Source organism: Psammomys obesus, unplaced genomic scaffold (genome assembly GCF_907164565.1).
Source record: "Psammomys obesus unplaced genomic scaffold, mPsaObe1.curated_primary_1811, whole genome shotgun sequence".
NCBI lineage: Eukaryota > Metazoa > Chordata > Mammalia > Rodentia > Muridae > Psammomys > Psammomys obesus.
In genome coordinates, this window is record NW_026586589.1 from 9,077,519 (window position 1) to 9,090,520 (window position 13,002).

The 13,002-nt window shown below is 51.0% G+C and overlaps 1 protein-coding gene across 3 annotated transcripts in view; it reads right to left on the reverse strand.

Moving 5' to 3' along the window:
• Positions 1-3,923: 3,923 nt before the first annotated feature.
• Znf341 (zinc finger protein 341) overlaps positions 3,924-13,002 on the reverse strand; it is a 29,154-nt gene continuing 20,075 nt past the window's right edge. For 2 of the 3 annotated variants that reach the window (XM_055602388.1, XM_055602387.1), the window contains exons 10-15: positions 12,757-12,965; positions 9,648-9,744; positions 9,108-9,240; positions 7,745-7,856; positions 7,443-7,513; positions 3,924-5,714 (exon numbers count right to left, since the gene is read on the reverse strand). In XM_055602388.1, the coding sequence (XP_055458363.1) occupies positions 5,197-5,714; positions 7,443-7,513; positions 7,745-7,856; positions 9,108-9,240; positions 9,648-9,744; positions 12,757-12,965 (1,140 nt within the window). In that variant the 3' untranslated portion in view covers positions 3,924-5,196. The remainder of the gene's footprint in view (positions 5,715-7,442; positions 7,514-7,744; positions 7,857-9,107; positions 9,241-9,647; positions 9,745-12,756; positions 12,966-13,002) is intronic. The other variant, XM_055602389.1, reaches the window with a different exon arrangement.

Sequence of the window (13,002 nt, forward strand, 5' to 3'; positions counted from 1 at the left end):
AATCCCATGGCTCTTTCTGGTTCCCTTGGTTTGGTTTTTGTTCAGTCACTTTTGAGACATAGAAACTTCGAAATGCTTCTCTACAGTAAGAAATACTTCTCTATAATAAACCACAGCTGACGTGCAGTTGGAGTGCCAGGGACACAGGAGGGAACTGCAGGGTCAAGGGTCATTTGTCATGTATATAACTCAAGAGACTGGCTTGCCCAGCTCCACCTGCCGCTGCCACTGTGTCAGGTAACCCGATTCTCAGTACACTAGAAAGCCAGATTTTTAAGTGAAATGTCCAAACTGAAAACTGCATTTAAAATTTTTGTCCTTATTTCATGTTTATTGAACGTACACCTGTGTGAAGGTGTTGACTTAGAGACAGTTGTGAGCTGCCATGTGGGTGCTGGGAATTGAACCTGGGTCCTCTCCAAGAGCAGCCAGTGCTGTTCACCATGGAGCCATCTCTACAGCCAAAAAGTGCATTTTTAATCGTTACTGAAGAACAGAAATTTTGCATATCTAGCCATCTAATTATTTCAGTACCATTATATCACCCTTTCTAATAAGACTGGTAGCGTTTCTTCCTCCCTCTGGGAGGCGCCTTTATCCCCCAAGCCAGCTCACCAGCCCTTTATGGCATTTCTTTCTCTTGTTTCATTGCTCGAGCCAGACCTCGAATGCCGAGTGGGAGTCATGCTAAAATGAACCCTTGCCTCATCCCTGGGAATCTATCATATGTTTTCCAATTGCAGTACATTTTTTACCATAATTTTTTGTGTTTTATTCGTAGTTCACTCTAATTTCCTATTTTGACTTATTTATTGCTTTATTATTATGAGATGGGGTCTCACATATCCCAGGCTGGCCTCCAACTGGCTATATACCCAGTAAGGACCCTGAACAGAAGTCAGGGTCCTGCTTTCACTTCCCATTCGTTGGGATTACACGTATGTGCTACCACGTGGTTTAATGAGGTACTGGGACTTGAACCCCAAGCTTCACATATGCTGTGAAAGCACTCTCAGCCTTTTCTTTTTTGTTGTTGTTTGGGTTTTGTTGTTGTGTTTTAAGATGTATTTATTTTTTATGTAAACAGTGCTCTGCTTGCAGGCCAGAAGAGGGCACCAGACCTCATTATGGATGGTTGTGAGCTAAGTGGCTGGGAATTGAACTCAGGACTTCTGAAGAGCAGCCAGTGCTCTTAACCTCTGAGCCATCTCTCCAGCCACACTCTCAGCCTTTAATTTTCCCTTTCTTTCTTATTTTCTTTCTTTTTCTTTCTTTCTTTTCTTTTTTTCTTTCTTTTTTTCTTTCTTTCTCCTTCCTTCCTCATCCTCCTCTTTTCTTTTTCTTTGAGATAGGGTCTCACAAAATACTGCTGGAGACCACTATGTAGACAAAACTGGCTTCAAACTCACTTGCCTCTGCCTCTAAAGTCCTAAAATTAAAAGTGTGCGCTACCACATCAGGCTATTAATAATACTTTTAAAAACAGGGCCTTGATATCTAGCCCTGACTGTCCTTGAATTTAGAGATACACCCTCCTCTGCCTCCTGCATGCTGGTATTAAAGCATTCACTATTGCTGTGTGTTGGTGGCACAGTCTTTTAATTCCAGCACTCGGGCAGAAGCAGGCAGATCTCCGAGTTTCAGGAGAGCCTGGTCTACAGAGCCAGTTCCAGGACAGTAAGGGCTACACAAAGAAACCATGTCTGAAAAAACAAAAACAAACAAACAAAAAGCATTCATGTACAGCCTGTTTGAATCACGGTCTTGCTTTGCAGCTGGAGTTAAACTTACTCAGTAGCCAAGGCTGACCTCAAACTCTGATCCTCCTGCCTCAGCCTCCAGAGTTTTTAGAGTTGAGCACCAACCCCTGGGGTGAAGTATTTACTCATTTACCTCTCTTTGGCAGTGGTGAGGATTGAACCTGGAACCCTATGCCTGTGAGACAAATGCTGTACCGCTGAGCTATCTATACCTCCAGTCTAAGTATCATTGTTTCAGAACGATGGCCTTTTTTCCCTTTTTCTGACCTGGTGAATACCTGTCTATTAACTGGATTCAACCCAGTGGTTGCCAATTTGCGCTCTCCAGTTTACCTAATGCATTCTCCTGAATCACCACATCAACCTCATCAGGTAGAATACTGTTCTTTCCAGTAACTGGGGAGGCTGAGATTCAGAAGCATCCTCCATAGCCCAGAAAGGGCAGAGCCAGGATGCAAACACAGCCCTGCCTGATGCCAGTCTGTGCTCTTTCCAGATCAGGGCGGGACCTGGATGCTCATTCTCTTAAGACTCCATTGTCCAGCAATGTAGCTCTTCAAGGTGCTTTGGCTCCTCTGCCACCAATTCTCTGTGACCCTTGATGAAAGGCTTTCCTTTCTCTGGGGCTCAGTTTTCCATCTGCTAACCTAGGAATATGTGTGCCTGTCCGTCTCTAACACTGTCCAACTTCCTCCCCTAAGTCCTACTCCAACGCTGCCTCATTCTGTGACCTGCTGCTGCCACTGTCCTGCTACATGGCTTTGGCCTGATAACCCAATGCCCTCATTGCCCTATCTCAGCTGCAGAACTGGATTAAAAGCAGTTCCTAACTTGACTGCTTAGAATACCAAACTTGTGGCAAGTACGTGACTTTCCATGATGCCCAGCAAGTATGTGCATGCTCGAGGGCACATCTGGCAGGAACAAAGCCCTGGTGCTGCCTGGGTACATGTGTTAACAGGTTTTCTGCCTCCCATGACTCCTCGATATGTAGAGAAGAAAAAGCCAATTCCTTAACAGCCAAGGCTCTCTCTCATTCCCCGCCAACTCACACTTCAACAGAGCAGAGAGGCCAGGAGCCTGTGGAGGCAGGCCATGCTGGCTTGACTCCCATTTCTGGAACTTCCTGGCTGTGTGAGGTTGGGCGAAGAGCTCTGCCTCTCTCTGCCTGTGCTTCCTCAACTCTACGCTCAGGAAGGCAGATGTGCTCACCTGATAGACTGAGACAATGTGACCTGAGCAGCTTAGCGGCGTCTGTCTCCTGAAGGCTTGACGAACCAGCAACTGTCACCTTCCATGGACTGTAACCAGATTCTTACTACTTTATAGTTTCTTCTGTCTTCCACCCCTCTCCACCCCTTTTCTCCCACCCCCTTTCAACCGCCTAACACTAGATAGAGAAAGAAGGAGAGGAAAGGGGTGATGTTACCGTTAGCCTACTTCCTGCTGATTAGGGTCGTTGAGTTCCTTTGAGGCAAGTTTTATCTTTATCATCAGGAGATTTAATTTCTCCCTGTTTCTTTGCACACACGACTGCTTAACAGGAACCAACAACCAAACAATAACCCACCTAGTGGGCTCTAGCCTTTATATACCCTCTGAGATCTCAGAATTCCAAACGTCATACACTTGCAGAAACTATCTGCAAAGTCACACCCCTGCTAGCAAATCATAATCACCTGCTGTGAAGCAGCCCCATATTCCCATCCCTGGGATTAAGACCAAAACATATTCCCATGATATTTCTGTGTTTTTTAAACCAAAATTACAAAATTCTCACCACAACATACTCCTCCCAATTTTAGTCACACACCAGCCCCAGACTTCACACTTGCCTCCTGAATTGCCAAAGCACTCCGTGGCACCAGGTGTGGTGGCCTACACCTGGGAGGCTGAAACAAGATGACTTTCAGGAGTTTGAAGCCAGGCTGGGCTCTAAAGTGAGCTCCTGGCTAGCCAGAGCTATGCCAGCCGGCCAAGTAAACGAAAACAAAGCCCTGGCTCAAATGTCATCTCCTTCAAGAATTCCTGTCACCACCAATCCTCTGGCTCTTTTTGTAGACAGGGACACTTGGAGCCCTCATCCTCCCCATTGGCTTTCTCCCTCCTGCCACCCCTCCACCCTCACCCGTCCCCCTTGAGCACGTGGGATGTCAGCTGTGGTCCCAACTCCAGCCTTGCGTCTCAACACAGAGGTCTGAGGATCATGCCAGATGTCTAGGAAACTCAGCCATCGGTCAGTCAACTCTACTGTGCCCTGCCCTGGTCCTTCTCTGAGCCTCAGTTTCCCCTTCTGTAACAGAAACGTGGCCCAGAGGATGGCTGTGAAGAGAAATGGAAAAACATGAGCTAAGGACCCTTTTCTCCTACCTGCCTCTCCATGGGCCTGGCTTGCCTCCTGCTTGGACCAGCTGGGAAGGAAGGGGACCACTGGAGGAAGGGACATTGGGAGAGGCTTCTGTCTAAGGCATCCACAGCCTGAGGGGAGGGAAGGCTCAGGATTCTGAAGTTCCACACATAAGCATAAACCTCTTCCCTGGGTATTTGCATAGACTATGCTATGTATTAGCATCTGGGGAACACCAGGCCTGCACCTGTGCAGAGAGAATTGGCAGCCTGTGACCCAGGCTGACCTGAAACTTGAAATCCTTCCTGGGTGCTGTGGACTGCCAGGGGTACCACCGGTCTGGGAAAGCCTGCTCCTCTGGGATTCCTCTTGGTCAGCATGAGGGCTACAGGGCACCTCCCCTCACCCAGCGTGAGGGCTTTAGATGAGTGCTGCCACCTCAGGCCCACAAAAGGAACCGCTAAGGCTCCAGGCTCAGGCCTGTGCGGTTTGGACGCAGATTGTTGGTAAACACATTTATTGAGGTTTACTGAGCACTTTCCTGGCCATGGGTCCTGTGCCCAGCCCTTTGCACATCTCAACATACTATGTCCTCGGACACTCTAGGAGGTAGCGCTACAGGAAGTCCTGTGGTACAAGGGAGGGACATGGAGCACGGAAGTGAAGTGCTCCAGGTCACACTGGTGAGCCTGAAGCCAGGTTGCCTGGTAGCTCCAGTCTAAGCCCCAAGCTATGTGCCTCTCACACACAGTCACGCCACCAGGAAGTGTTCTGGTTCAAGACACAAGGACTCCAGCCACATCCAGCTAGCATCCTGAAGAACAGCCTGACCTGAGGCCACCTTAGGTGGGGGGACCACTCTGCCTTCTCTTGGAGGAGGCCCAAGTACCAGCCTCCATCACCTCATGCTCTGGCCATCTCTCTTCCTGCTGCCGTGCCCTGGAGCTGTGGCGCCTGCCTCAGACCCTGTGAGTGCTACGGGGCTCCCCAGATGATCGCGGGGCATAGGAGGACGGCCGTGGGACGAGGATGACACAGTTACTTCCAAAAGGGCTTGTGCCAGGGGCCCCTCTGGAAGGCCCAGCCTGCTCACTCTGAGGCCTGGATGTAGACAGGAACGGCAAGCATGGCGCACGCTCCCTCCGTTCCAGCCTGCAGCTCGGCCAGCGCCAGGTTGGAGCCCAGACCCTCCGTGTGCCCAGGCACCACCAGCTCCGGGTCTCCACCCACCACGATGGATAGCACAGCATCCTGCTCAAAAGGAGGCTTGCCAGGGGCAGCCTCGGGCGCGGGCCCTGCGGCCTTCAGCTCCTCCAGTCCCAATGGGTCGGGCATGGGGCTCTCCTCCTTGTGCACGCTGACAATGCTGCCGCCACCACCACGTGGGGCTGCCCTCCTCCGAGGAGGCCGCCGGGCTTGCAGGTCCTTGTCCTTCGTGGGGCCCAAGCGGCAGCGGTGATCCTTGAGGTATTTGTGTCTTGAGAAGCCCTTGGCACAGCCTGCACAGCGGAACTTGTAGTTGCCCGTGTGTGCGCGTTGGTGCTCAGCCAGGTGGGCGCGGCGGCTGAAGGACTTGCTGCACAGCCCACACTTGTGGAGCTTCAGGCCTGGGAAGTGAGGAGCCATTACAGAGGAGCACAGCCCCTCACCCCGCGCATGTCCCCCGCCCCGGGGAATAACTGCAGGCTCTGGTCTTAAAGCCTCTGTGTGGTTGGGCCTCAGCTGGCTCCATTGTCATCTCTCACTTCTTTCCTGCCACTCACTCCACCACACTGTGGCTTCCTGCCCCTGCCCCTACTGTTCCTCTGTAGGTCACACCCCTCTCACCTGGGTGACCAGGCCTTCCACGCTGTGCCCTGTGCTCAGCCCCCCCCCCCCCCCCCCCCTCGCACCCCGGCCCCCCCCCCCCTCGCCCCGGCCCCCCCCCCCCCCCCCCCCCTTTGGTCTTTCCTTATCCAAGGTGCCTGTACTTGCTGTTCTCTCTCCCAGGAAAACTTGTCCTGGCTCCTCTCTCCTTGGGCCTAAGCTTGAGGGCAGACTGGAAAGTCCTTCCCAGATCCCAATACTCACCCTGCTATGCCATGCTCCTTCTGTAAATGCCTTCAGCCTCCTGGGGTTGGGGGTTCAAAAAGGGACAGCTATTTTGAGACAGCCCCCCACCCCAGCAGGAAGCTGGTAGCATCAAGGCTCAAAGTCAAGATGTCAATGTATCTTGATCTACTCTCCTCCCCCATTTCTCATTTTAAAAAGAGGAGGTTTTATGTAGCTCAGAGTTTTACTGTTTGTTTGTTTTTAAAGATTTATTTATTTTATGTATATGAGTACTCTATCTGCATGTACACCTGTTCGCCAGAAGAGGACATCACATCACATTATAGATGTGAGCCACCATGTGGTTGCTGGGAATTGAACTCAGGACCTTTGGAGGAGCAGACACTGCTCTTCATTGCTGAGCCATCTCTCCAGTGCTCTTTGTTTTTTGAGACAGGGTTTCTCTATGTAGCTCTGGCTGTTCTGGAACTCACTCTGTAGACCAGGCTGGCTTCAAGCTCACAGAGATCCACCTGCCTCTGCCTCCCCAGTGCTGGGATTAAAGGCGTGCATGCCCAGCTTCAGGTTGGCTTTGAATTCGAACTCCTGATCCTCTTGCTTCTACCTCCCAAGTGCTAGAACTACGGTTGTTTGCTACCATGGTTAGTTTATGTGTTGTTGGGGTCACGGGCTTTACGGATGCTAGGCAAATGCTCTACCAACTGAGCTGCATTCCCAGTTTACTCTCCCATTTTCAAACTTTTAACCAGAGCAACTTTATCTCCAAGGGAACTTTTGAAGATATTTTTGGTTGTTACACTATGCGGAAAATGCCACGCTGGCTTACCATAGATATCAGGCGGGCATGGGCAGAATATATGGGATGGCATGGACAGAGGACATGGAGTGGGCATGGGCAGAGGATGAAATGCCGATAAACATTCCTGTTTCCTCTGGGTAGGTGGTTAGGAGACTTCGGTCCTGCCTTTCCAGGCAACCACTTGGCCACATTTGGATGGCACTGAGACACCCCTCTATGTCAGTGCGCATGGTCCACTTCAGCTGCCTCGTCTCACATCTACTTCCCCTGGGACTGGGGTTATATCTAAGTCACCTCTGCTGCTCCGGGGTCCCCAACACAGCCTGGCTTCCAGCTCCCATGAGCAGATGAGCAGAAGCCCACTGGCTGCAGCAGACTGGGGGAGAACAGTATGTTTCATGCAGGTGTCTGCTTCTCCTCCTGATGGCTCTATTTCAGGGAACTTATCTCAGCCAATCCCTGGCAGGCCCCCCAAGCCTCTTACCGGCGTGGGAGAGGATGTGCGCTTTCAGCTTGTCCTGCCGGTTGAACTCCTTACTGCAGCCCGTGTGCATCCTGGAACGCAAAGCCATCGTCAGGTACGGGAGCTCAGCAGCATGAATCCTCTCACTGGCCCCTGCACCCGCCTTTGCCAGTCACAGGGCCAGACAGGAAGCAAGGTGCGCAGTGAGGCAGGCAGCACCCGAATAGGACACATGGAGAGGCGCCCTCAGTCCAGCCCTCCAAATCGGCCCCCTCCAAGGTAATCTAACCCCTCGCCCCATAAATCAGGCAGCCCCTACGTACGAGAAGGGGCATTTGTACTTCTTGAAGGGCTCGTGGATCAGCATATGCCTCTTCAGCTTGTCCTTGCGGTTGAATGCAGACTCGCACACTGAGCATTTGTAGGGCTTCTCACCTGTAGGGACATGGAAACACCACAGGGCGCCCGTGAGGAGGAGCCATGATTTGGGGACCAGCTCCTCCCCCAGGCTTTTTCTTAAGTCTTCCTGACTTGGCCCAGAGATTTGGAGGGCTTTTGTGGTTCTTTTCACTGTGTAGGCCAGGCTGGGTTGGAGTACTCGATCCTCATGGCTCAGCCTTCCCAAGTGCTAGGATTACAGATGTGTCACCGTGGAACTCAAGGATTGGTGTTTCCAGGAAAGCACCACAGCACATACCACAGGTTGGGGAACTCACAACTGCCTGCAACGCCCTCTTCTGGTCTCAGCAGGTACTGTGTGCACATGACACACTCAGTTACCCAATCTAGACAGTAACCACAGTTACTGGGACGGGAACTGACCTGCAGGTCCTAGCTTGCAGGGATTTGTTCTTGTCTGGTATCGTGTTGAAAGAGAGACTCAGTCTATTGTCCACGCTTATCTTACTCTGGGTCCTCCCATCTCAGCCTCCTGAGTAGCCAGGATTACAGGCGTACACCACACCCAGCCAGTATTTATTTTATAGATGTGGGGCCTGGCTCCATGGGTAAATGCTTGCTACACAGGTGTGAGGGCCAGAGTCCAGATCTCCAGAACTCAAGTACAGCTGTGAGCTCACCTCAGCTGTGGAGGGGCCACATCTGACTCATTCAGGTGTAATCGCCTGTGCTGCTAATGGGAGAAGAGAGGTGGAGGCAGGAGAGTCTGGGCACATAAGGGCCAAAGCTAGCCTAGTGTACACAGCAGCGAACAACACAGAGACCCTATCTCAAACAAGGTCAAAGGTAAGTGCTAACACACCCAATTTTACCACACATGTATGCCACGTGTGGCACCCGCCTCACACACACATACACCACACACACACACACACACACACACACACACACACACACACACACTCTCAAAACAAAACTAAATCCTGTGGCACAGACCCATAATCTTAGCCCTTGAGTTAGAGGTGGGAGAATCAGGAATGCAAGGTCAGCCTTGGCTATGTCTCTCCTTCTTCTAAAAGAGTTTAACAGTCAGAAAACTTTTACGGGTGGGGTGGTGGGAACCCCGTTTCACAGGTGAGGCGGTAGAAACCATGTCTTCACAGGTGAGGACTGGTGAATGGGGATCATGTGGAGAGCTGGAGTAGGGCGAGCAGGAGAGAAGAACCAGGACGAATAGAAAGGGACAGAGGCGCAGGCAAAGGAGAGGACGGCGGGCAGGGCGCCCACCTGAGTGGATGTGGGCGTGGAGCTTGAGGTAGTGTTCCTTCCGGAAGAACTTCTTACAGATCTGGCACCTGAACCGGCCGCCGCTGCCGTGGGTGGGTAAGTGACGCCGCAGGTAGCGTTCACAAGGGAAGACCTGGGGGAAGGTCGTGGCAGGTCAGTTTCCGGGACCCTTCCCTCAACACCGTCCACCTCGGAGCTCAGGGACCCTGGCTTCCAGCTCCCTGGAAACATCATATCTCCCGATGGGGTTGGAGGCCGAGCATCAGACCTAGCCCTCCGGATGGCTCCCTCTGCTCTCCAGGCACTCGTGAGCCCAGCCAAAGCACAACCCTCTGAGTGACCACCCAGGTTGTTCTTCTTACACAGAGGACTTCTATTTGTCCCTCAAGACCCAAGTCTGGTATCAGAGCCTCTCTGAAGCCTTCTTTACTGCCTGGTGCCGCACTAGACAACTCACATTCCTTGAATGGTCCTCCAAAACCTTCAGGCAGCTCACTGTCCCTCTCAGGCCTCCTCTGAGGAAGCTGCTGGAATACCTACCTTCTGGCAGTGCGGGCAGGGGAAGCTATGAGTGGCTGTCTGAACATGGTGCTCCAAGGCCTCAGGAGTGGAGTATTTGTTGACACATTTGACACACCTAAGTGGGAAAGAAGAGAGAGGTGAGCCTAGCAAGGACGGAGCCTTCCTCCTGCTTCTCAACAATGTCGGGAGGCAAAAGCCCACATTCATTCATTCTCAAATGTGCCCACTCTTCTCTGACATTCTCCACCCTTAGCTCAGCTGCCAAGATGTGTGTAGGAGCTTCTCTGGCTTTCCTGCCTCATCCTGACCCCTGAAGTCCCTTATTCCGCCGCCCCCCCACCGCCCTGATGACATCTTTAAAAGTGAAAATCAGGGCTGGAGAGATGGCTTCTGGATGCTCTTCCAGAAGACCAGGGTTCAATTCCCAGCACATGGCAGCTCACAACTTTCTGTATCTCTAGTTTCAGGGGACTTAATGAGCTTCCATGGGCAAACAACAGCAACTTTAAAAAAAGAAAAGAAGTCACAGGGGATGGATCAAACATGGACCTATTATCCTAGTGGCTAGGGGTAGAGGCAGGAAGATCAGGGGTTCAGGTCATCCTTGACTACATTCTAAAAATAAAATAAAATAAAATAATCTCTTTTTCTGCATTTAACAAGAATGCCTTTTGTAACTAGGGAGAAAATAACATCAATAAAAACCTTTTCTTTTTTTTAGCCGCATGTGGTGGCACACGCCTTTAATCCCAGCACTCAGGAGGCAGGGGATGATGGATCTCTGTGAGTTTATGAAGTGAGTCCAGGACTGCCAGGACTACCCTACACAAAGAAACCCTGTCTCAAAAAAAAAAAAAAAACTTTGTTATTTTTTTTTGAGACAGGGTCCCAGAGAGCCCAAACTGGCTTCAAGCTTCTGTGTGGATGAGGATGGCCTTGAATACCTTCTTCTAACTCCCAAGTGCGGGGACTTCATGTGCTGTGACACCAGGCAACAAATCTTATTTTCAAGAGGGAAAAGAAAAGGGCAGGAGGGCCAGATGTGAGAGTGTATACCTATAGCCCAGCACCCGGCAAACGTGCAGGGTGACTGCTGTGGACTGAGGCTAGCCTGGGCTGCATACCAATCTCCAGGCCAGTCGGGGCTATTTAGCAACACCCTGACTCAAACAAACAGAGAGGAAAGAGGAAAAATCTCAGGCAGGCCTGAGGGTCACTTCAGCGGTCTGGGGACCTTCCATAGGCCAAATCTATTCAACTCTAAGGACACACGGCAGCCAAATGCCCGAGTGTGGGCTCTAAATCCAGGATGTGGCACCACACAAGCTCCACTGACCTACTGAGAGAGGCAAATCTTTCCTTTAAGCCCTTGTCATTTTGGGTTTCTGGATACAGTTGAACAATACAGCAAAAAGGACTATGGCAGTCTCTTACTGAGTACCTACTGGGTCCCACGTCTACAGGCTTGATAAATGCTTCTACTTGACCCTTACAAAGAATCCAGGAAAAAGCTGGGCAGAGTGGCACTGGCCTATAATACCAGCAAGCAGGAAGCTAGGCAAGAGGGTCACTTCAAATGCAATGCCAGCTTGAGCTACATGGTGAGTTCAAGGCCAGCCTGAACTACACAAGAGTACTTGAGAGAAGTAGAGATGAGGTAATCAAGGGTCGTCCTTGGCTGTGCAGTGAAATCAGCCAGGTCTCCAGGAGATACTGAGTGGGAGATTTTGAGGAAGGGGACAGACCCAGTCTGACAGGTTAAGTCCTATCAGGACACTTATCACAGGTGAGGAAACTGAAGCTCACAGCAGTTCAACACGTTCTGCAAAGTCATGCATCAGCTCAAGCCAGCTGGGACCTGAGCCCTGGCTTTATCATTACCCTCAGGCAGCCCTGAGACAGCTGCCTCCTGAGCTGTTTGAGGCCAGGCTGGCGACATTTTGTTACAGGGCACAAGAAGCATTTGCTCACACACCTGTCCTCAGCAAGGAACAAATTTTCTGCTCAGGGACCTGCGTTTACTTATCTTCATTCCAGAAACACCACCCCAGAAGTTTCTGAGGCAAGAGAGGCCACCAGCCAGGTCCCTACAGGTCTTAGTTTGCTTTGAGATGCAAAAGCCATGTCAACATGAAAACATTTAGTGGAAGGTGTCCAGACAGATACCTGTCCTCACCTGTCTCCACAGACTCAGGACTGATGTGAAACACCTGCTCCCAAACAGCAGCCAGCAGATGGGCAGGAAAAAACCCAAAAGGCAAAAGCATGACTCTGTCTGCAGAACACACCCTCTATACAGGAGGCCCAGAAAACACAGGGAGACACTCTATAGAAGAGTGGTGACGACAAGATCTGCATTGCTTACTTTACAAGCTGTGGTCAAAATAAAATGAAACTGAAAATTAAAAAAAAAAAAAAAAAAAAAAGAAGAGTGGTGACAAGAGTGACAGCTTTGGGGACAAAGAGCTGAAGAACTATGTAGCAATCTCGTTTCTGATGAGAGAACCCAGAACACCAGTTTTAAAGACTTTCCTGTTTATGTGTGTGAGCCTGCGTGAGTTTACATGTACCTTGTGCCTGCAGGAACCCACAGAGGCCAGAAGAGGGCACCAGATCCCTCTTCTGTCAGAGGCAGGTTTGGAACCACCATGTGGGGGCTGAGAACTGAACCAAGGTCCTCTGCAAATACTCATACCCACTGAACCATGTCTCTAGGCCTAAACATTTTTTTTTTTCCTTTTCATTTGTATTTACTTACTTTTGTGTGTGTGCTTGCCAGCGGAGGTGAGGGGGCAACTTTGTGGAAGTGAGTCCTTCCCCTCCGTCGTGTTGGGTCTCAGGGATCACACCCAAGCCAGGAAGCCTGGGAGCAAGCACCTTTACGCACTGAGCCATCTTTCTGCCCCCTACTCACCCTTTCAAGGCGATGTTTCTAGGATAAATGACTGACAAGTGAAGAATTGTCTAAGAAGAATCAGTATGCTTTTGTCCTGCTTGTGCCAACACTCAGCCACTCCAGGGCAGACCCCAGCTTTCAGCTTCAGTTTCCCTTTAAGATGTTGTGAGCAGTCTGAGCCCAGGGCCCCCTGCCCACTAGTCCAGCGTGACTGGGGTTAGGAGCACATACTTGTAGACGGTGCTGTCCTTCTTGGGGCTGTGCTGCGGCAGGAGACTGTGGGAGTACTGGTGCACACCCAGGTCATACAGCGAGGGGAAGTCCTTGCTACAGAGATGGCAGCGGTAGCTCAGCTCCTCCTGGTGGCTTCTGATGTGCTCCAGAAAGGTATCCAGCTTGGGGAACATCTGGGCACAGCTTTTGACCACGCACTTGTACACCTAGGGAGGAGACACTGGGAGGTGAGAGAGGTGGGGG